Here is a 24,355-nt window from a genome sequence, read left to right as displayed (position 1 = left end):
AGACCAATTTCTACAAGGTGCCTATGCTTCCTTTCTATTTTGCCATTTTGATAGTGAGTATGTGTGCAGGAGAATCTATAGACAATTCCATTTTCTTTGAGAAAATGGGAGAGGGCAATGAACTCTCCTCCCATATTTGTTTGAATGGTTTTGATAGGCTTGTTGAATTGTTTTTTTGCCATGGTTTTGAACTGTTTAAAAACGTCCAAGGTTTGGGATTTTAGAGTGATAGGATAAACCCTTGTATCTTGAGTAATCATCTAGGATACTAAGGTAGTACCTAGCTCCATTGGTTGCAGATATGGGTGCTGGACCCCATAGGTCAGCATGAATTAGTTCCAGAGGATGACTTGATTTTTTCTGAGAATTCGGGTAGTGAATTTCATGCATTTTCCCTAGCCTACACGCTTGGCAGAAATTTAGATGAGAGGTCTTCTCGGAGTTGTGAATTTTGATGGAGCATGACTTTAGGATGTGGTTTAGACTATTAAGGTTTGGATGTCCAAAACGTCTGTGCAGTAGGTCAAGTGTGACTTTGTCATTGACACAAGAATTTGAATTAGGAAAAATTTCATTAATGTGATCCTTTCCAGGTTTACAATGAGTAGAGACAAGGTTTGTTTCTTTTTCAGTAACTAGGAAGGAATTGTGTTGAAAATCAACTTCTTGGAAAGCTAAAAGTGAGATAGCACTGGACCTCTTTTCCTTAAAGTTTTGTAGTATGGTTCCAGTGTGATGGTTCAGCTTGTAGAGTCCTTCGTCAGCCACTCCTTCCAGTAGAGTTGTCCCCTTCTTGTCCTTGATGAAACAATATTTCCCATGAAACAGTACACAAAGATTATCATCAGTGGTGAGTTGAGATACACTCAAGAGATTTTTGGTGATTTTAGGGACAACTAAAATGTTATTTAGTAGTATAAGAGTAGAGCAAGAAGAGTTTAGGAAACCCTTACCATAATGGGTTATGTTGAGAGCTTGGCCATTTCCCACCGTTACCTTCTCTGGTCCTTGGTATTCACTTTTTAGGCTTAAGGTGTTTAAGTCGTTGGTGATGTGTGTTAATGCTCCACTGTCCATGTACCATCCCCCTTCACTTGAGTATTCGGATTGTGGAAATGGTTGGTTGGAGGCTGTAGCATAAACTTGATTTTGTGCTCCTTGGTTTTGGTTTGCTAGATTTGGAGGTGCAAAGTTTCTATCATATCGGTGATAGCAAACTTTGACTGAATGGCCATATTTTAGACACAGCTGGCAGGTTGGTCTGGTCCCAAAACCATTCCTATTTCCAGAATTTTTGGATTTGCCCCTGCCTTTTCCTTTGTTAGCTTGGTTCCTATTGTAGTAATTAGGACATTGTTGAGATGAAAACTGTCTTGGGTTGTTGCTTTTGGCAAACTGAGCGGAAGGATTTTGTTACACCTCAAATGTTGAGTTGGTGTGCATTCTTTCTAATTTGGATTCGTGGTTGAGAAACAAGGTGTAAATCTCTTGCAATGAGGGAAGAGTTCTAAGAGAGGTGGCAATTGAAACCACAGTTTCAAACTCAATCCCCAGTCCACCTAATATTTGTAAGATGAGTTCCTCTTCCGGGATAGTGTGGCCAGCCAGATTCAGCTCATCTGCAATATCCTTCATTTTGTCAAAAAATTTAGTTACTTTCAGTTGCCTTTTCCTGGTGTTTTGGAGCTGGAGTTTCAGGTGAAGGACTCTAGCTTGTGACTGAGCTTCATATAATTTTTCGAGGTTGTCCCAGACTTCTCGAGAGGTGTTGCACCTGTTGATTTTTCTCAAAATACCATCTAAGATGGCGGAAAGCAGCCAGCCGAGGAGGGTCTCGTCCTGCCTTTTCTAGATTAGATAATCTGGATTTGGTAAGTTGGTAGTTTCTGTTGTCCCTGGACTTGGTGTGAGGAAGGGAGCTGGTTTTGGTTTAGTTCCATCAATCAGGCCCTCAAGATCATTGGCTCTGATCGGAGGTATTACCTGAGTCTTCCATGAAAGATAATTTTTGAGATCAAGCTTAGTGGGTACAGTGAATTTGAAGTTGGAAGTTTGGAATGCGTTTGAAGGTGTGGTGTTGGTGGTATTTATAGTTTGTGGAGTAGAGGTGTTGGAATTACCGGGAGTGGAGTCTACCATCTTCTTCTTACCTGCTCTGATACCAAATGAGAAAAAGAGAAAGCAGAGTAAGAGAAGAGAAAGGAGTACCCAGAGAGAGACGCAAGAATATTAAGCTTGTATATTGAAAGATGATTGTTCATATTACAACTCACGTGATTTATACACCTTTACATAACTAATTCAGGAAGCTTCCTGATCAATTTACAAAACGTGATGGGCAAGCACAGTAGTGAGAGAGTGACAGCACAACAAACAGAGGACCACAGGAATATTAGTTTGTTAGAGACCTGTTGTTAGAGACCTGGCGGATGGAGACACATGTCACCAGTGTTGTCTCCCTGGATTGTTGCCATCTGTCCAAGGTCCATCTTCTTCACAGTAATAATGTTACACCCATAATCTCTTCTTATAAACTTTTTTTCACAACCCGATATGACAGCTCGCAATTAATCAATCGTAATTTATTAGATGAGACATAGGTAAAACCCATTATAAATTGACCAATTACGAGCTAGGGTTGTGAGAAGAGATTATAGTGGTAACATTTTCCTTTTACCAGTCATGGATCACTCCAATTTCCATCTAGTTCAAATGTATTAACTTCACTTATACAGCCAGTTATAGTAAATTGGTGTTGGTTAAAAGGTTATGAAAGTAAGACTTAAGGGATTCACACGATGGTAAAAAGTTATTCTTTCCTTGGGCCTATCACAATGTGTCCATTTGGTTTGTTATTTTTGATATGATTTTGGAAATAATATTAGATAGTTGAATAGGGTAATTATTACGAGGTAAAATTTAAAATTTAACAACAAAACTCCATAAGTTTGCTAATTTAACTAAACACCCCAGTATATAAAAATTTTGTAAAATGACAAAAGCACCCTCACCCACCCACAGTGCCAGATTTCGGCCATCCACTAGAATCTGGTCGAAATCTAGCGTTACGACGTAAACCGGTCAGTTCTGATCAGACGTGCGTCGATCTTTCTGGTCGTCAACCGCTAGAAAAGGCCAGATCGATGAATTACCGACCATTGTGACAGATTTCAGCTACCACCGATGATGGTTGCCAGAATCTGACAACTATGGGTAGGTGGGGGTATTTTTGTTAATTTTTAAATTTTTTTTTTTCTAGGGGTATTTAATGAAATTAATAAACTTAAAATGTCTAAAAATAATTAAAAAAATATAATAATATTTCCTAAATAATTAAACAAACAAATATTTTGGGAATAGAGTGTGAAATAATAAATAAACAATAATACTATACTTACAAAAAAATGTTACAAAGATTTTCATATAAAGTGATGTTGTAAAAAATGTTCGTAAAATTTATTTGTGAATGTAGCATAACCCATCAACAAAATGCACCCGATAATATCGCGACTTACCTGCTATAAAAGTACAATAAAGTATAAACGAATAAAGAGTGGAGTAAAGGAAATTCAAATTCTGACACACAAATTAGGATTTACCCGGGCGGAAGTCGGTTGCGGGTCTTCTTTCTTGCGATTCCTGCTGTTCGCTTCGCAAAGACTTGTAAGTTAAATCAATGGCATTGCACCGCATTTTATCGTTTCATTAAATTCCTCAATCACGCTCATTTAACTTTCTCGCCCAACGCGCGGCGGCGCCTCGATAACCTTTCATACTTATTCGATTGGAATTCATAGCAAGGTTTCCAAGATTTTCAATTTCTATTAGGTTTTATCCATTTCATTAATTTATTTATTTTTTAATTATATGACAAAATTGTTGTTAAGAAGGATTCTTGCATTTAACTCCACAAAACGCTTTCTCTTTGTGATCTTTTTCCTCATGTTTCTTTCCTTTTAAGAGAGCAACATGTGGCTTTATATACAGGTTTTTAAAGGTAATGTAAATCTAGGGTTTTTTCTTTTTCTTTTGAGAGAGGCTTGGTTCTTTGAGGTGTAAGGTCATAATATTTTACTCTTTTCTTTGATGTTTTTGCATCACTTTGAATCTTAATTTACATATATTCTGTTATTGTTATTATGTAGGTTTTGAGTATACTTTATTTTTATTCTAATACCTTTATTTATCCTGAGATTTGAGCAAATTATACTTGATATTAGTGGTACAAGTCTTACTTTGTGGTAGAATTTGCACTATTAATCTTACTTCCATTTTCATCATTTTCATTGAGGAAAATATTTGAATTATGAGTGGTTTTGGATTTTGGATGATGGTTTGGATTAGTGGTCAATATATTTTTGTGGAGTTAAGTTCTTGATCTCGTATTTTTTTTTGGATCAGTGGGTACTGGATGTTTGGATTTATTGGGGTTGTACAAGGAGGTTTTGAGATTAAATTCTGCTCACTCACTCTAGGGCTTGATAATGCCGAATTTGTCCAATTTATTTAGTTGAAATAGAAGTTTTTTTTGACACCTTTGATTTTCACATCGGACTTGAATCTAATTTGTTATTACACATCTTATTGTACAAGGACGGAAAATGCTATTAGATTCATATTTTGTTGTTGGTTCGTTTGTGTTGTCTTTCTTTGTATACTTTTTGGCCATTGGTTTGTAGATGTTGTGGTGTTTGTCACAATGAAGGAGCTATTTTGGTAAATTATTATATAGGTTTGTTTATATACATATGGAGCAGCTAAGATGCATATAAGAAAACTAATATAGATATGTTGATTGGTTATACATGAAGAAAGGCAGATATACAAAGACTTGAGTAACATGGTTGAAGTGGAAAAGTGTCGTGGGGTGTTATGTGATGGTTGAATAAGGTCCATTATGGATGGTGACCTGATTGTAGAGTTTTGATTTAAATAAGCTGCATTATGGATGACGACCTTAGGATTCTAATTAAGAAAAGGTAAAGTAGTTACTTTGATATGCTATTTGATGCAAATTAGGTGGAGACTTGAGATGTTGGGGAGCGCATGATTTTATAGGCCCAATTGATGTGGAATATTCTAATATGATGATAAGTGGTATGATAATATGAATCCTTAAACACTAGTTTTGGGTTTGTATGTGACTTTTGACTGACAGAATGCTTATATGATTAATCATTTGCTATGGTTTTAAAGAAGAGATTAAGGTTGAATCGAATTAGTTTTGATGTAATTAGTTTGAGAGTATAGGTGTTTTATATTCATTAGTTGAATATAAATAGCTGGTTTATGTGGGTTGCCATCACCTTGTTGCTAAAATTACTCCTTAAAGAAAAATAGGTGAGTCGATGTAAGTTGTTTTGGGCTCAGACCCACACAAATTTGCTTTTCGGCTTCACACAAGTGTCATTCACCCCAAAATGTGTATTGCTTAGTTATTAGAATCAAGTCCTATAAATTGTATTCTAGTCTCATTTGCTAGCAATGTGAGATGTGACAAACTCCACATCTTATAAATCTTGCATCCTCTTGAGGCGTCATACTTTCTCATCGGGTAGCGAGCCACAGATTTGCTTTTGGGCTTCACGTTAGCGTTTTCCACCCAAAACATGTCTACTTAGTTATGAGTACAAAAGCCTTATAAATTGAATCATAGACCTATTCGTTAGTGATGTGGGATGTGACAAATCACCTTCACCCCTGGGTGCTATGTGAAATGCATTGCGAAGTGTCTTACATTGGTCTACCATTTTGTGTGGAGCTTTGCCTTTTTCTAAAACAATAAGTTGTTTCTCTCAACTGAAACTTTTGTGAGAGTTGATTGGCATCACTTAATAAAAAGCGATGTTATCAAAGTGTGGTAATGGATTCAAATCCCAAGTTGGAGATGGGAGGGAGATTTTTGGCTTATTGGTGCTAGCATCACCCCTTACTTGAGGTGTTCTAGAGAAATCTAACAAGCATGAGGATGATTATTTGCTCCTCCTCTTGAAGACTATATGGTTAACATTATGAAGTGCCTTATTTTTGCTTTTTGCTTGGTATAAGGCCTAGTGCTATCTTGAAAGTTTAAATTGAATCTTGTACTAATAGCTTCTTAGTGACCTTTTTGAAAGAGGCTAAGAAGGATAGAATTAAGGAAGAAGCAGCAGGAAAGAGTAGAGATATGATAAGAAATAGAAGAGGGGGAAAAACTAGGGGTGTTCAACCGGTTAACTGCTTTCTTGAACCGAACCGGTTTTGGGGGAAAATCGGTTTTTCGACTAATCGCTTTGAAAAAACTAGTTAACCGGTTTTGAACTGGTTTTCCCCTTTTTATTGGATAAAACTTTTTTTTTTTTTTAAATTTTTCCTAAATTAAATTGTAAACACCAACAATACATATCTAAATAAAAATTAAACATTCATACATATCTATTGACCACAACTAACAATACTTTAAAAATTGATACAAATAAAAGTCCGAAATTAAAGAAAAATAAAAGTCCGTAACGAAACGTCCATAATAAAACACAAAATAACTAAGTCCCAATGGAAAACAACAAAAGAAATTGTGCAAATTTAGGGATTAAGATTATTATTATTATATATATAAAATAAACCGGTTTCAGTTAATTGGTTTTTCGGTTCGGTTTTTGCATTTTTTTTTAACTCCCCTAGGAAAAACAAGAAGAATAAGGGAAAAATAAAAAAATGAGGAGAAAACCATCATTATTGGACTTGAATTAAATATTGAGTCACCTACTTACTAGCTTAAGCTTTTAGGTCAAGTGGTATCTTAACATGGTATTAGAGTTAAGGGCCTCAAATTCAAATCCCTTCATTTCAACTGAATGAAAAATAAAATCCAAGCTTTAGATGAGAGGGCCTATTGGACTTGTTAGTAATTGAATTTGTCCCCCACTGCCTTAATAGTAGACTGTTATGGTGTATATAAGTGATTGGGCTCTCTCCTCCCTTGAGCTAGCTTTTGGGTGTGAGTTCTACCCAAGCCCACTTTATCAGGACTTAAATATTATTGTTGAATCCTACCCACTGGGTTAAGCTTTTAGGTCTAGTGGTAACTTATCATTATTGTGAATTTATCAACAATATCAAGTTGTTGAAGGAAATGTAATATCCACTTAATAGGCAAGAAGATCAATCCAAATAAGGAAGTTCTCACTTTATTTACAATAGGAAAAAACAAACTAAGAAAATGAATGAAAATGAATCCTAAATAAGTTACAAAAAATCCCTAAAATCTCTAGGTTGTACTGCATCACTTTTCTAAAATTTGTACAATCCCAGGCTAGGTGTTGATTTTCCAAGAAGTTTCTAGTTTGAAGTATTCTACTTTAATGTTCAGCTATTATTTCTCTTGTTACAAGCCTTATGAAATCCTGGGTATAGTTGTATATTTTGACGTGATTATTCTTTTCTAAGACAGCTCTTTGTGTCACGGATTCAGACCCTCCAATCTGAACTGCCAAAAAAAGTTCTTAGTAGAAGAAGAATCTGGCTTAAGTTGGCCAACTATAAATTCAGCCTTGAGCTATTTACTGTTTGATGGACTGTGATGGACAAGGTGGAGCTTCCTTTTAAAGTTGACCAACTGATAGAGGCGAGATCTTTCATATCGGGTTATCGTGGTGCGTGGTTCCGATGCAAGGTATGTTTTAGGGTTATAGCCTACAAAGATCAGTTTCTTGTGGTTACTTCTGGGTCATGTTAATATCTAGATTCTTGTTGTGTTAGCACTGATAAAAAATTTCAGTTCATCCTGATTATTTCTCTATCTTTGTATCCATGTTTGTCCTTATAATTGTTGATAGGCTTATTTTTTGAATCAAATTAAATAGAAGATGATACATTTCAGTTGCATATTTTTAAATAGTCTGTTTGAGTTACTTGTGAGGGCAGGAAAGCATTCTGGAAAGATATATGGGGCACATCTTGAAAGTCAATGTCTTTAGGATTTAGGTGTCACTAAACAATTCATAAGGAAAGGGCTCAAGCTGAAAAAACCACATGCCTGACTTCTTGGTTTAGATGTATCATTGAGATTTCTTATTGTCTCTGCATAAAGTGAAACTCTTTTGTTTCAGCTAGTCAAACAGAATAGGAAAGGAAGGAAATTTTAATGGATAAGTGATTATGATCAATTTGGTTTAATGATCTGGCCATTTTTGGCTGTGGGAGACCTGATGATTGGTCATGAAGTTAATTCTCTGCTAAACTTTTAGCCTCGATTATTCCACTTAACTGTCAGGTCTACTATGCTAAAAATATTTTATGTTTAAACACAATTCATTTTATCAGTTGTTACACCCACTCTGGTGTTTTGGTAATGAAATGTCTTCTTCATTTTGGTTTGAAGGTTGTTTCTTTAATTTATACATTTTTCTTTTATTAATTCCTTTGACTGTCAATTCTGTAGTTTCTGTCCTTGCATAGTGTTATTAATTTGATGAAGCTCACAATTTTTATTATTACTTTAATAAATATGCCTGATCTTTTTCTTTTCATTGTTACTTTAATAAGTATGTCTTTGATCAGATAAAGGAGATTGGTCGGAGGAAAAAGGAGATAGTGCATGCCATGGAATATTATGATTTTCCAGATGAAAGTAAGTAATATCTCTTTGTTAGTGCGCTTTATGCTACTGCTATTTGTTCTCTTCTCTTCTTTTTGTTGCTATGTATTTTGGTCTGGAGAGTGAATGTATTGGCTTTTTAACTAAATTTTAGTTGTAACCATACAGAAATAATTTTACACTGGCTTTCTCAATTTTAAAGCTAATGATGGATACTATTATTCAATATTGTTCACTTATGATTGTTTTGTTAGTGAATTTTGGTCCAAGAAGTTTATTGTCGACAAAACCAAACAAATTATTAATGAAAAAGAAAGGAGGGAGAAAAACAAATATATAGACATAAGAGAAAATATAAACGGCACAATTATGTATAAGATGATGTATAATAAATTCAAAATGTACCAAAAAGAGGGTGCACTTAACCTTTGTAGAAGAGATGCAAATTAATTGTAAAGAACTATTTCAAGCAACACATAAGAGATAAGGTTTGTAAGACAATAATGTTGATTGTTTTGGAAGATATAATTTTAATTAAGAAAATAGTAAATTTGGTGTGTATGAAAAGCTGCAAGGGCAAGGTGCATTTAATTTTACTTTTCCTATTTTATAACATATTTATTTTTCAAAAGTTAGACTGAGTTAAGATTGTTTGGGTTCATTCAGCTTTACTTTTTATTTTGTAATTTTTTTTAAAACTTGGTATGGGCCCTACCTCATTTGCCTTGTGCTCTCATTGCACGAGATATTGTGGTGATGCTTTTTAGTCGACTTTTTATTCTTATTTTTGGTCATTTTGTTAGTTGACATGTGCATATTTACAGAAATACAATGGACAAAGTTATATCAGAAGCCCTCTTCTAGTGGTAAATCGACGGTGATAAAAAGGCAATTAATGGTTCGCCCTCACTTTCCTCCTGTGTATCGTGAATGTCAAAGGCCTGATCTCAATACCATTTCAGAAGTAGTAGTCATTGTCAGAGATGTATGGAAGGTGGGAGATTTGGTTGATTGGTGGGCTGATAATTGTTATTGGTCTGCTAGGATAACGAAAATATTAGGGGACGGGAAGGCCCGGGTAATAATGATTTTCGTTTTTGCTTCTTTTAAATAAATCTAGATACCTTTTATCATTTATGAGGTGGTTTATTGATAACAAAGTTTCCGAATTTTCCTTTCCAAGTGTTTTTAGAACTACTAGTCAATTCTTGATAAAAGTCTTCAAAATTAAGTTTGACTTCTCTTGGAAGGAAAGGTTAGGGGTCATGAATGTTGAAATGCTCAATATTATTGGTGTCAATTAATTTTGGAAGAAGTGTTCAGTCCTAAAATGATAGACATCTGCAATAATAGTAGAACATATGTAGTAGGTCTTAACTCTTAACTATTGGTTTAGAATTGAGAACATGTAAAAAGATGGTTTAGGCCTTTTGAAATTCTCCAAGTTGATCTGCAACAGGTGAGGCAAAACTAGTATATGTTTTGACAATGCTAGACTATGTTTTTAATATGAACCTTTTTAAGTCATCCTGTATTCACTTTTTTTCGAAGGAACTGTAGTAGAAATAGTGAAAAAACTTTTCATTTGGTAAGTCCAATTTCGGAATCCTTATTTTTTGTGGATGGGAATTTATTCTTGACCCCGTGTAACACACCGCGCTTGGTTTATTGTTATTTTGGGTTTAAATTTAAACATTACTTTGATGATTACTTATTGGTTCAGACTTTTTGTATCCATTCATTTTGTCTCTCAGTAGAAATCTTATCAGTGTATCTTTTATTTTTATAGATTGATTTGCCACAACCTCCTCTGGGTGAGGGATCATCCTATGAAGTTTCCTGCAGCGACCTACGCCCATCCTTGGATTGGTCTCCGAATGATGGCTGGACTGTTCCTATTCCTGTGAGGTTCCCTTATATTTAATATTATTTGTGACTGAATGCATATTTCGTTTTTCTTCTGTTTAGGACATATTGCTTTTTAAACCTTGTTGCAAAGCTTTCATGACACTTATTTCTTCCTCTTTTAAATTGGGGATCCCTATATATTTTTGCTTTTAACTGTAGTTGCTTATTATTTTGCAATGCTTTTGCTGTTGCAGGAGAGAGAAGGCTGTGCTCGGTTAATCAAGCCTGTGAATCAAGGTAAGAGTGCTGCAACAATCAACATTTATCTGCTTCTTGTTTGAAAGAAGAATATCCTAGCTTGGGTTTTTTTTTCTTCTTTTCCCAATGTTTGAAATTACTTTTGGTTGAAAGGGTTAAACATCTTGTTCTAAGAATGCTGGTGAAGTTTTTTATTTATTTTAATTCTTTCTATCTAACTTCAGATTTCCTAACTCTATATAGCACTGACATTAGGTGCTGGAGAATTTTTACCTTCATGATTTGCAATGACACGTTCAAACCCCAATCTAGTGGGAAATGGTTGATTAATCTGTTGTTAGTTGGAATTGAGTAGCTGGCAGTATCCTTATCAGAAAATTGTTGTTGACTGATCTGGAGATTTAAGAGCATAACTGAATGATCTTTTGAAGGACTTAACAGCTTGAAATTTAGCTGGCAGGAGGAACACTTACCTGGACTCGGGTTTATTTCATATAAAAATAGGTTCAAGCTTGCTTAAGACTATTAGTGGAAAAACCTCTCTCTACTTTCTTTGGGTGTTGGGAGAGGTGATTCTTGACACTGAAATTATGAAAATGCGGGTTAATGCCTTCAAAACATTCAAAGGTAGGCCCCTTGAAGTTAATTGGTAATGAAATACTTATCAAGGGTCAGTTTCCTATGTGCTAGATGTTGACAAGTAGTTTTAACTTCCAATTTTAAAGGCATGACTGTATATTATTTTACATTTAGGTAAAAATGTTTCATTAAATGAATTATTTAATGAGGTTAACCTGTCTTCCGACTACAAGCAAGGCTATAATTTGATTTAATCACAAGCTTGATGTTGAATTTTAATGAGTCACAAGTTGGTTCGACCATGTCAGGTTTTATTTTGGATGCTACCATCATATTTACTTTGGTCGCTGTGCTTCTTGATACTTTGAATAGGTAATAGATGAGCTTGCTTAACAAGGGAATCATTATGGCTGCAGGAGGCTTGGTAAAGTCGATTGCCCATTCTGTTGATGAAGTGAGAAAGGATGCTCAGACAACAGCTGAAGGGTCAACTGATTTTAATGCGTCATTCTCTTCTCATGTTTCAGCTAGTTCACTACCCCCTATAGAAATATCAGAAAGACTTGCGAAGCGACCTTTTGGTCCTCCTGCATGCCAGGAAATTCGTACACTGGAAAAAAAGATGGGCTTTGATGTGTTAGATGCTGGTAATGGAAAATCTAGTTATTCAGATAGTGTGTCAAGTTCACATGTTCGAGATGCAACGGCTGAAATGGCAGGAACTGCTGCTGAGAAAGACAGTTGTCAGAATAGTGGATCATCAAAGAAGGCAAGAAATGATGGAACCATTCCTTTAAATTCTTTGTGTTCTGATACAATAGAAGCAGCAATCTTAGATTTGGAGGAGCTTGTAAACCGGGTGAAATGGATTAAGGGTATTTTACAGATGAGGAATAATCCTCCATTAAATGCTCTGCGGCCTTCATGGAAATTTTTGGAACATTGTTCATCGTCATCACCAAAATGATTCCCTTCTCACAGAAAGGTGAATTCACATGAATTATTGTTACTTTTGGTTATAAGAAAAAATTTCATCAAGCAAAACTTATGTCTTAATGAATTTCATCATAGAAATTGCGCTAGTGTCGAGGCTACGTTGAATCTACAGTCAAGCTGGGACGTGCAATGCCTGCATATAATTATACTGACTTCTCACTACCACACATCTTAGAGGGGAAACTAATTTAGCAGAGTAAGCTTTCCAGCTTAATTTACTTTGCGGTAAAAAATTATTAGTTCGATTCATTCGTAGCCAGGGATTTATTTGCTTTCAAATTGTATAATGTTTTGTTAGGGAAGGATTGTGATGGAAGTATCAATTCCTGAAGATGTATACCCTTACAGTGCGAGCTGTCAGATCTGGTGATTTGTTTTCGTTGGATTGAACATAGCGTCTATCTTTTGCCTGCTATTGCTGCCGCTCCGTATTGTACTGCAAACCTCTAAGAAAATTCAGAGTTAGGGGAGGGTTACTTTTAATATTCAAATACATGAATATACATTTTGTGTATATAATCCTTTCAAATTTTATATTTTTGGCGAAAGCATGGTTTAATAACAAGCTTTTTGGATTCCATATTTTACTTTTAGTTGTCCTTTTTACAATTAAATTTGGCAGGGATCATCCTATAATATGATATGTTTTTAGTTGGATGGATAAGAGGTAAGCCCAGTTATCGAAAGGATTTTTGAAAGTGATTAAATTGGATTTTGAAATTGTGTTTTTATGATTAAAAGTATTCTAAAGTGATGGAATTTCAATCAATGCAAGATAATAATCATGTTTTTTTTTCAAATTTTCTTTTGTTTGATCTTTTTCCATCTCTATTTTCTTGGTGAAAGAGAAATCACGGAAAATGTTGATACCAAACAAAGTTTTGAAAAGAAAATATATTGTTAAATGAATGCATTTATATTTAAATTTAGATAAAGAAATAAAATGAAACGATGTAAGAAGAAAATATCAGATGGAAGGGAATATAATAATTGTGACGTAAATTTTTAAAATCAATAATTCTACATATACAGAAAAATGGGGGTGGTCGAGAGGCGTGGACAACAGTAACCGCGATAATCAACACCAATCAGGTGCAGGCAGCACACCAACAATCCTCTCAAGGGGCAGTTGTGTCAACATGGGAATCACACGCGCAGTGCATCAACGTTTCTTTTATAACCGCACGGGGGAAACATCGGATAAAGACCCCGCAATGTCCCCTTGGGGGAAAGGTTTAGGGTTTGAAGGGGCGCGTGCTTCCCCACCCTCCACCCCCAGATATGCCACATTGGCAACCTCTTTTGACTTATAAATGTCACCAAAATGGCATGTATTGTCAATGTGGGATTCCAGACGAAGACGGTGCTGTAAAGGTTTGTACAGAGAGATCATCGAAAAGTTAATCCAACTGTTTTATATTCTACCTAGATTAATAAATAATAATGGGCTGATAATCTCTTTTGTTGATAGGATTAGGCCTGCTAGGCTGCCATTGGGCCCCCTAGCTTTTAGCTTAAATATATGTTTTCATTTCGTTTTGGTAACGTTCTCTTATGGGATTGGGCCGATTGCACTTCACAAAATATTTAACTCTTTCCTCAAAGATTACTTCCTTTTGTTGGAACATGCTAACACTATATCTAACCTAAATCTTACACTATATTTAATTCCGGCTGCTAAAAGTAAAACCAAACCAAGTCTAACTTTTCTTTTTGGCTTGTTCATCAGTTTTTACGACATTCAAAATTGTCAAATTATACACTCTCAGTCAATTGAGTAGTACCCAAGGCAAAACAGTAACCGGCAAGTCAATTGAGTGATACCCAAGGCAAAAAGTAAACGGCGAGGGCATGCAATCCAATCAGTACAGCATTGCTTTGACTGAAAATCAAATTAAACATTAAGTTTTTTTTTAATCAAGGTGTTCGGATCAGATTATACGTATCTCAACTAATGTTTGAGAGTGATTAGTGCAACAAATCACTGCCACTGCCACTACCCTCTATTTAAATATATTCTATGACATGTTTATAAATTACCTCTTAGGAGCCGTTTGGATCAGGGGTATATAAGATAACCGAGGTAATCTTCTTTTATTTTACAAGATTCTGATGTTTGATTTACGAGTAATAAAATATTACAATAATCTTTTATTGTAAATAGTGTTTACTGTTGGTAATGTGGAGGGTAATCTTATTACCTTGTTGGGGGTGCTATTAAATTTAAAATATTAACGAGGTAATCTGATTTTTTTACCCATTTTGCCCTTAATTAAAAATCATTTTAGACACAATTACCCTCAAATTTCTATCAAATAACAATTAGCCTTACATTTGAGAAATTAGCTAAAACAACCTAGTCACAAAAAAGTTAAAAGTTAACAAAATACTCCTAGCCACCTAAGACCACTGCCGATGGTTGGCGTCAGTTGTTGTAATGGTGCACGACCAGCTGGATCTAGCCGGTTGTGCGTCGGTAAGGCCTTTTTCGGCCATGGATCTGGATCTGTGCCGAAAATGACAAAGATTTGACCTTTTCACAGCCGGTCATATACGGTCAGTCTTGCACCATTTCGTTGACTGTCGGGGGCGGCCGATGGTAGTGGTTGGCTACCGGCAATGGCTTGGGGTGGGTGGAGGTGATTTTGCTATTAATTAAAGTTTTATATGGTTGGGTTGTTTTAGCAAAATTTTAAATATAAGGGGTTAAATTAAAAAAATATAATAAAAAATACTATTATGTTAATATTTAAAAAGGAGGACAATTTAATAATCTACCTAACATACCCATTTATTTATCTTCCTAATTAAACATATTATTCATCAATTCATTCAAACTAACTAAACATATTTTCTAAATAATACTAGTAATTTTAAAGGGGTTATTTCTCTCCGTGGCAAGGGAATGAGAAGATTCAGTTATAAGACTTTCATGATAATCTGTTTTATTAATAGGATTAGCCGTGCTAATGCTATTGGGCCCTGGCTTTTAGCTTAATTTTCTAGTCATTAAATATAGAGAAAGACAAGGAAAAATATAAGCCACCAATATGATAGCTTACGTGAGGAGGAGCAACGTGCAGCCAGCAGATTGAACATTGAACACAAGATGTTTTCATTTCGTTTTCGTGACTTCCTCTTATGTAATTGGGTCGATTGTACTTCACACAATATTTAACTCTTCCTCAAAGATTACTTCCTTTTGTTGGGACATGCCACATGCTAGCAGCCAAACACGAAATATCCATCTCATTCGTCCACAGAAAATGCTAATCTTACAAAGATGTTGTATTCTCTGTCTCCTCCTTATTTCATCCATTCCGGCTGCTTAAATCAAAGCCAAGTCAAACTTTTCTTTTTGACTTGTTCATCAGTTTTTAATGAAAAGTTTGGTTTTATCATTAAAAAACATTGTATGTAGCTGTAGCATCGTCAAGAAAATGCCAGATTCATATTTGTCAAATTACATAGACATGCTCTCAGTCCATTAAGTGATAGCCAAGGTAGAACAGTAAACGACGACGGCACGCAAACCAGTCAGTAAATTATTGGTTTGACTGAAAATCACATTAAATATTAAGTTATATATAAAGATAAATACATCGGTTAATCACTTTTTTTCTTTTTTTTTTTTAATGACCGCCTCCAAAGATTTATATGTACAGTAAATTAATTTTTTGAAAACTTTAAACTAGCATCGGATAAGAGTTCTCGTGACTATCTCTATGAATAATCTTCTGAGATCTTAAAACTATCGATTGGATAAGAGCTTACGTGGTTACCTTTATTAGTACTCAATGAGGGATTTGAACTAAAGACCTCTTAATTAATACATTCAAAATTCTCTATTGAACCACTCCATCATCCAAAAATAGTTAAGAATAATAAAAATAAAAAAAGAGAAAAGAGAAAGAAATATTATAACTGATAATAGAAATATATAAATTATTTATTTATAGGTAAATTAACTAAATACAACGTTCTGTGATACGTTTATAATTTATATATTACCTCCCGGTATTCTGGATTTGTGGTTCATATTTACATTTATACTTTGGTTTCACATGAGTCTACAGTGGCCATAGTTTTAGTATTGGTTATTGCCAAAGGTTTATAACCAATTAAAAACTTATCAGATATAACCTGAAGAGGGCAAAACAAGAAGCTGTGGAAATGGAAAACTCTCTCCCTCTCCATCTCTGTCACGTCCACAAGTTCTCTATCATCATAAACAGGACATATGCATTCCTCCATTGCATAGCTATAGCTTTCTTGATTTACTACAGAGCTTCTTTTCTCTGCCAGGAACCCAAAACTAGAACCACACCCTTGTTACCGTGAAGCTGTTCGCTAATGTTTTTTGTGATCACCTGATTGCATTCTGTGGTGATTGAGCTAATTTAATTTATAGTCATGATATGATACGATACTCATCGCAAGTATCATTATGAACTTGGTTATCAGAACAAATGATTTTGACTCTATTGAACATTTTTAAGTTTATAGAGGTTTGACAATTTTCTATTTAAACCTTGACTGCATGACTATAAACTACTCTGCAGATAACGGAGCAATCACTGGCACTGCTGGTAAGGTGTCAGCAACATTGGCTTTTGTGAGAAGTGTTAGGGACCGTTCTGTGTCCTAATTCATTGTTGTTCATTATATTATCTTAAATAGATTACGATTTGCTAATCTGACAGTGGACATACAATTTTGTTTTTGTTTTTTCAGTTCTGCAAGCAAGAGTCTCTGTTTGGAACGCAATGCTGATCTTATTTTGTGTGTTGTGAGGATAGGACTGTTGCCATTTCACCCGGCATTAGTCTGTGACCCCCCTAGATGCTTTTGTGGTCTGGATTTTTGCTTCTGTTTTGTATCATGGAAAATGGGAGAAAGGTGTTAAATTTGCAAGTAAACATGCAAAAGATCAAGTTAATTTTGCTCCTGAGATCTCCAAGTATTATGAAATTAAATCAGATGATGAACTTGCAGAAAAAGTGACTGAGTTATCTTTGTTTCAAGATTGCAGAAAAAATTCGTAGCTAAAGGCTCTTTTTGTTGTAGTGGTTATTGTAAATATTCGTAGAAAAAATTCGTAGTTAAAGGCCGTTGTAGTGGTTATTGTAAATATTCGTAGAAAAAATTCGTAGTTAAAAAGGTTTATATTAGAATAACAAAACCACCCTAGCCTATATAAGTAATTGGAATGTTTAGGAAACCGAGGGGGCTAAAAAAGTTTAAAAGGTTTTTATACTGACAAGGGGCTAAAATATGATTGCTTTGGATCAAATATTATTGGAACAACCTTATCATTTTATATTATTAATCCACACGAAATTCATGTAGTAGTTGCTTGTTATTTAATTAAAAGAACATATACTTTCTTGTAGAATTACTAATAAATTAATTAAGTCAGTGATATAAAGTTTTAAACAAATTACGTAGAAATTAACATTCCTTAATTTCTCAATTTTCTTGTCTCATAAAAAAACCCAATAGCCCCGTTGTCTGCTATAATTCTTAAATTTTCTCATTTTACTCGGAGAGACAGAAAAAAAGCTTTTTGATTCATATGCATTTTTGGTTAGTCAAGGAGACGTGTGCATGTTATATGCTTTAAAATGATGACGGATTATAAGTCTATATAAAATAATGTTATAGATGAATCTTGTCTTCTTTCTTTATTATTCTGATTTGACACTTAAATGGGAGAATGCCCTTTTTACCAACACCAACCCAAGATTTCACACACAAATCAGGTAAATGTTTAATTGTGGAAGATGTGCATGCACCTTTGAGAGTAAGCTAATTTTGTATAGCCCCCATTTTCTGACAAGTTTATTAAATATCCTCCGATAAAAACACTCTAAAAGTTTATAAAAATGATGTCCGATTTTAAGAAACTGTTAAATAAGCAATTTGCTCGAGGATTGGACCGCTATAGGATTTACTTGTCTTTTTGTATGCTGACGATTGGGCTTGGAGCAAAGTATTGGGCTTTTCCAACAGCGCTTTATATTCTTTTATGACAAAATTAAAAATAATAAAAGTTGAAAAAGGTGCTGTTCCTTCCGCGACTGATTCTGGCTTAAGGTGTCAGTGGCACCAAATCTTTCACTTATATAATTTTCCTTTTTTTTTTTTTTCCGATGCATTTATTGAATAATTGGTTCGTGATTCGACATCCTTCGTTAATGCGACAAAATCAAAGAAGTTAAAAGAAAAAAAAATGAAAGCGAGGACTTTCGGAATATCGTTTCTGTGATTCGACAGTCTTAGTGATTGTCTTGAAAATTCTGACAAGTAAAGGTACACATCGTTATGTTATAATTTCCCTTTTGTTTATTTGTTGCGAACCCTTTTCGGTTTCTTTCCCTGTTTCTTTTCTTCTCTCTCTCTGTCTGTCTCTTAAATGATTTTTTGTTCTGTTTTTGCAGCACTACTGTCTTGATTGTTGTCATTTTAATATGTTTTCTGTAAGCTGTAATGGGTTAAACTTTATTCATGCATTTTTATTAGACATTTGAAATTTTGTTATAAAATTTTCGAATGCATTTTTATCAAACAAAGCTTGAAGAAGGTGCTATTATCCACCCCACGACAAATTCTCGCTAAGAGGAGAGACAGAAGTCAATAGTTACTAGTGTTTCATTTTTTATTTATTTTCTTTTTTTTGTCCGAGCTTTTGTTCAAATAATTATTGAGTTTTTGCGTTTATTGAGTTCAAAGCTCAAATAATGTTAATGGTTATGTTTAATTTCATTGGGTGAACTAGTTGTTTTATTTTCATTTTTTCTAATAACCTAGAACTCCATTATGCTAATGGTAAGCTTCTGTATCAAGCATGGTACCCATTAACCGATGATTATTTGGAATTACAAAGTAGATGCGGAGATATTGTGATTATTGTTGGAGAATAATACGTCTTTTCATAAAGATGGAAGGATTGTTGTTGAACAGGTTGGTTTATTCTAGAAATTTGCTAGAATTTATGGATTGGTATATCTCTCAGAAAAAAGAAAAATAATACTTTGAAATATCAAGTATGGGTTGATGCATCAGCCTGCTTGAAACTAAAATTGATATATTTCCGGAAGTAATTCGAGGAATTTTGTGATTCGTAATCACCAGATATTTGGCTGAGACCAGCGAGAGAGACAGATGGAACAACAGCTCTTAGTTGCTTCTAATGCACATGACCTCATATCCATGTTACTAATATGACCCATTTCAACTGGAATAACGTGTATAGAAGACCCATTTAACTTTGATATAATGTTATTTCTAATAACTTCATCAAGTATGCAGTGTATACAATGATGTGACCAATAGTGTTTCCTCCCGCATATTTCTGATAATCTAAAATCTAGTATCAGATGCCTCATGGCACTTTTGAATTTAATAGTTGACTGCTAGCACAGTAACGTTTTTTCAACTAAATACCCAGTTGCCTTATCCAGTTTTCTTTAGTAGGATAGTATCATCATTTATATGTTGATTTAATTGTGTAATCAACTTTGCCTTGTTTTTATGGTAATGCCTTTTTATGGATAGCATGGTATGTTAGGAATTGCACCACTACACAAGGTTTTTTTTTTGGTGCGTGAAAAAACAATATACACAGATCGAAATGGTCATATTTGATGGCAAAATGACTATTTGATTCTTTGTAGTGCAAAACTTTACCTAAATCTGCGGTAAATTACCAAATACTTGAGTTAACCTTTTCCTGTAAGTATGAAGCAATCTGGGCTAGATAATGAAGCTACTTACTGAGAGTCAGGCAACTTAAGTGGAATTATTTTCCCAGATTGTATTAACATGTACATTAGCATTGCAGCCCTGGTGGAGACTGATTCGACGGTCAGGCTGGCAATACCAACCAGTGCGTTGCCGCATTTTGAGAATTTTGGAGGACGTGCCTTGCTTGTCAGAGACTGGACTGGACAAGAATGGAAATTTTGTTTCTCCATCAGGAAGGTGGGCCATCCAAGGCCTGTTTTCACTGGTGATTGGGTTAATTTGCTCAAGCTAAGCGTCTCCAACTTAATGATTTCCTCATCTTTACTCAGCTGGAACACGGTCAATACAGAGTTGAGTGTTTTAAGAGACCCATTTTGAGTTATTGGGTCAAAAATAATGTGGATTCATGTGGATAAAGCTTCAGCTTAGGTTCATCTTCAAGCATGCATGCTACTTCGTCTGCAGTATTCAAATAATGAAGCCTTTTCGTCTTCTTATATCTCTATTTTTTATTTTGTTGGTGCAGAAGTACAGTCCCTTGATGGTTGTAATTTTTATGTGTTCTCTCTGCCCCCCCCCCGGCTCTCTTTTGTAGCTTCCTTCGACACATAAAACGTTTTCTGCGCAGCCACTGGATTCTGGGAATGTTTAAAAATATAATACAAAATCAAGCCCCACGAATTTTAATAAGGGTTATAAGTAATTTCCCTGAAAATTGGGCCACAACTATGAGTTTACTTTTTTATTTGTAATTTTGTATGCTGACGATTGGGGTTGGAGCAAATTGTTGGCTTTTCTTTGAACCGATGCTAAATGGCCCATAATTTAATCAAACAAACAGCGCTTTATATTCTTGTAGAAAATAAAATAAAATAACACCAAGGTTGAAGAAGGTGCAGTTCCTTCTGCGACTGATTCTGGCTTACGAGGTGTGATACGTTTTTCACAAGCACGTCAATGTAGTAAGTGCACTAGTATAAAGTGATTAATAGAATATCGTTTCCATGATGATTACGTGTTACTAATTTTCTTAGTTTTGTAATTAGTTAAAAAAAATAAAGATTTTTGGATTTGTTGGAGACAAAACAGAAATTAACACAAATTCACAATGTAAATTAAAATTCTAACAAATTACGAAAATATCAACTGATTACGAAATATCAATTCAAGACAAAGAGGTTAGGGTTTGACTTCACTAAGTTACTCTAATTCAATCTGCAGTTGATGTTGCTATTAATCTCACATGCGAGGATTATAAATTGAATTCTCTAAGTTGTAAAACATACCTTCTCAGGTATATTTTCCTACTTATCCCTATTAAGCTTCTCACCCAACAAAATAAAGTATAGTTTAGATGCATCAGCCTGCTTGAATAGTGTGTTCTCCTTTGGAAACATTTGTATCCACTGCTCAAACGTACTGTTTTTAGCTCCAGCTTGTTTCAAGTTTTTTCCAAGCTAAATAAGGAAGACCCCTTCATTAAGGGGATTCGGCCATTTTTCATACAGAAAAAGAAATCTCTCTCTCTTGTAAACTTTTCTTTGACTTTTTCGTCTGATGTAAGTCAGCTCGCGACCGCGACCTGACATCCACTAATATCAATACAAATCAGTGGACGTAGGACTTGCTACCTTAGCATCCGAACCACTTAAAAAACTCCCTCTACAGTTATTTCACTTTTCATATATTCCATTTTCGTGTGTATCGAACAGCCAATCAACATTATACACGTAAAAATTCGTTGGTGTAAAAACTGACCATCAACAAATATATTGAATTAGCGAGAGCCAAAGCCGCTATATAATCGTTTGTGTTCATATTAACAAGGGCTTTATCTTCTTATGTCTTTCGACCGAAGAAAACATATAGTAACTTCTACCCAGCTTCATAATAATTGAAACATTCAAATGAAGCTGATAATCATAAATAGTTAAGGCCCCACACCACACGCCTAAAATCAAAATAACCTGCTGATAAAAAAGATTCTTTTAAATTATAAAACCGTATCTTTACCTATCAATTATCATATTCATGGTAGAAAGAGAACCTAAATTCTTGATAGTGCTCGCCTGATAGCTGGACCCAGTAAGGCAAATGACCTTCTGTCTTCAAAATCCATATTGACTATCAAAGGACCCTATTTTTGTTTATTATTCTATATTGACTATGCCTGTGTATAGAATTATTATCCACAAACTACGCTATCAGTATTACCAAAAGAAGTTAGATTATTAGTTTATTAATTATAAAGTATAAACAAGAGCCCCTTTCTATTTCTAATCGTTTGTGTTCATATTAACAACAAAGAAGAAAACATACTCAGCTTCATAATTCAATGTTCAACCAATAATAATTGAAACATGCAAATGAAGCAGACCCTTCTGGGACCGAACAGATTCTTGGAATTATAAAACCCTGTCTTTAGTCTTTACCTACCATACTCATGGTAGAAAGAGAACCTAAATTCTTGATAGTGCTGGCCTGATAACTGGACACTCCATTATATAAAATAACAAAAACACTCTCATCCACTCACAGTGTCAGATTCCGGCCACTACCATCAGATTCTGGCGTTACGGAGCACGATCAGTCCGGACATTTACGGTCAGTAGTGTGTCGTTGTAACAAATTTCGGGTACCACCGACGATGGCTGACGGAATGTGGCAACTATGGGTGGGTGAGGGTGTTTTTGTTAATTTATAAATTTTTTTATTGGGGGTGTTTTTATTAATTAACAAACCTAAGGAGTTTAAATAGTTTCTTAAATTAGCATATGACTTTGAAAATAGATGCACAAACGCTTATTTGTATTTGGTACAGGGGTAGAATAGTAGCAAACAAACGAACCTCTATGGTACAGGGGTAGAATTCTATCCACCCTGGCAAAAACTCGAACCTATATAAGGACAAACCCCAGCAAAAAAACGAACCTCTATGGTACAGGGGTAGAATTCTATCTACCCTAGCAAAAACTCGAACCTATATAAGGACAAAAGCTTATTTAGTATTCGGCAGGTGACGGTAACATTACCGTCACTTTTACTTCATAAGCAGCTGCAGAGCAACAAATCCAAACTTACCAATTATAGCTAACTCTCTCATAATTAAGTCTCTGGTGTTCTTGTTAGTTATATATATGGAGGTTTTCTCAAAGTTTTTATCAGTGACTGATTCGACTGTCAGGCTGGCAATACCAACCATGGCGCTGCCGCATTTGGAGAATCCTGGAGGACATGACTTGCTGGTTAGAGACTGGACTGAACAAGAATGGAATTTTCGTCTCTCCACTAGGGATGGAGACCATCCCAAGCCTGTTTTTACTGGTGATTGGGGTAGATTTGCTCGAGCTAAGGGTCTCCAAGTAAATGATTTACTCATCTTTACTCAGCGAGAAGACGGTGAATACAGAATTGACGTGTATAGAAAGACCGATTTTGTGTTATTCGGTCAACCAGTAATCTGGATTCATGTCGATCAAGCTTAAGCTTAGGCTCATCCTGAGTCCTCACGTATAGTCTATAGATGCTACGTATGTCTTGTGTTCAGCAAGCACGCATGGAAGTAGTCCCTTAAGCCTTTTCAGCTTCTATTGTTTCTCTGTTTTTTTGTTTTTTAGTGCAGAAGTACTCCCAGGGCTGTTGTGATTTTTATATGTTTTCTCTAGCACCTCGTGCTCTTTTGTATTTTCTTTTAGCGATAAATTGTTTTTCTTTTCAGTGTGCACTGGAAATGTTTAATTGTTGGAAGATGTGCATGCACCCTTTGGAGAGTAAGCTAATTTTGTATAGCCCCCATTTCTGACAAGTTTATTAAATATCCTCCGATAAAAACACTCTAAAATGTTTAATAAAAAGATGTCCGATTTTAAGAAACTGTTAAATAGCAATTTGCTCGAGGATTGGACCGCATATTGGATTTCTTGTCTGTTTGTATGCTGACGATTGGGCTTGGAGCAAAGTATTGGGCTTTTCCAACAGCGCTTTATATTCTTTTATGACAAAATTAAAAAAAAATAAAAGTTGAAAAAGGTGCTGTTCCTTCCGCGACTGATTCTGGCTTAGGAGGTGTCAGTGGCACCAAATCTTTCACTTATATAATTTTTCCTTTTTTTTTTTTTTTCCGATGCATTTATTGAATTTGGTTCTGTGATTCGACATCCTTCGTTAATGCGACAAAATCAAAGAAGTTAAAAGAAAAAAAAAAAATGAAAGCGAGGACTTTCGGAATAATCGTTTCTGTGATTCGACAGTCTTAGTGGATTGTCTTGAAAATTCTGACAAGTAAAGGTACACATCGTTATGTTATTAATTTCCCTTTTGTTTATTTGTTGCGAACCCTTTTCGGTTTCTTTC

General features: G+C 34.9%; 1 protein-coding gene across 2 annotated transcripts; it reads left to right on the top strand.

Annotated features, from left to right (window-relative positions):
* The first annotated feature begins 8,534 nt into the window (after positions 1-8,534).
* Positions 8,535-12,799, top strand: LOC116142434. 2 transcript variants are annotated; one of them, XM_031427851.1, is made up of 7 exons: positions 8,535-8,608; positions 9,400-9,569; positions 10,365-10,478; positions 10,678-10,720; positions 11,677-12,245; positions 12,332-12,452; positions 12,555-12,799. In XM_031427851.1, exons 1-5 carry the CDS (start codon positions 8,581-8,583, stop codon positions 12,225-12,227), a joined length of 906 nt encoding a protein of 301 aa, XP_031283711.1. In that variant the 5' UTR covers positions 8,535-8,580; the 3' UTR covers positions 12,228-12,245; positions 12,332-12,452; positions 12,555-12,799. The 2 variants fall into 2 exon arrangements, with proteins under 2 accessions (XP_031283711.1, XP_031283710.1); XM_031427850.1 differs by having other exon boundaries at positions 9,400-9,653.
* The last annotated feature ends 11,556 nt before the right edge of the window (positions 12,800-24,355 follow it).

This window comes from Pistacia vera, unplaced genomic scaffold, assembly GCF_008641045.1.
Source record: "Pistacia vera cultivar Batoury unplaced genomic scaffold, PisVer_v2 Contig408, whole genome shotgun sequence".
NCBI lineage: Eukaryota > Viridiplantae > Streptophyta > Magnoliopsida > Sapindales > Anacardiaceae > Pistacia > Pistacia vera.
Note: the sequence above shows the minus strand (reverse complement) of the source record. Positions and strands in the feature narration are given on the sequence as shown.

Excerpts from the sequence above, each read along its gene's own strand:
- LOC116142434 (XM_031427850.1), top strand. The coding sequence starts at position 8,581 with ATGGAATATTATGATTTTCCAGATGAAA. Across the intron at positions 9,654-10,364 it reads TAGGGGACGGGAAGGCCCGG|ATTGATTTGCCACAACCTCC; the intron begins GTAATAATGATT and ends TTATTTTTATAG. Across the intron at positions 10,721-11,676 it reads AATCAAGCCTGTGAATCAAG|GAGGCTTGGTAAAGTCGATT; the intron begins GTAAGAGTGCTG and ends TTATGGCTGCAG.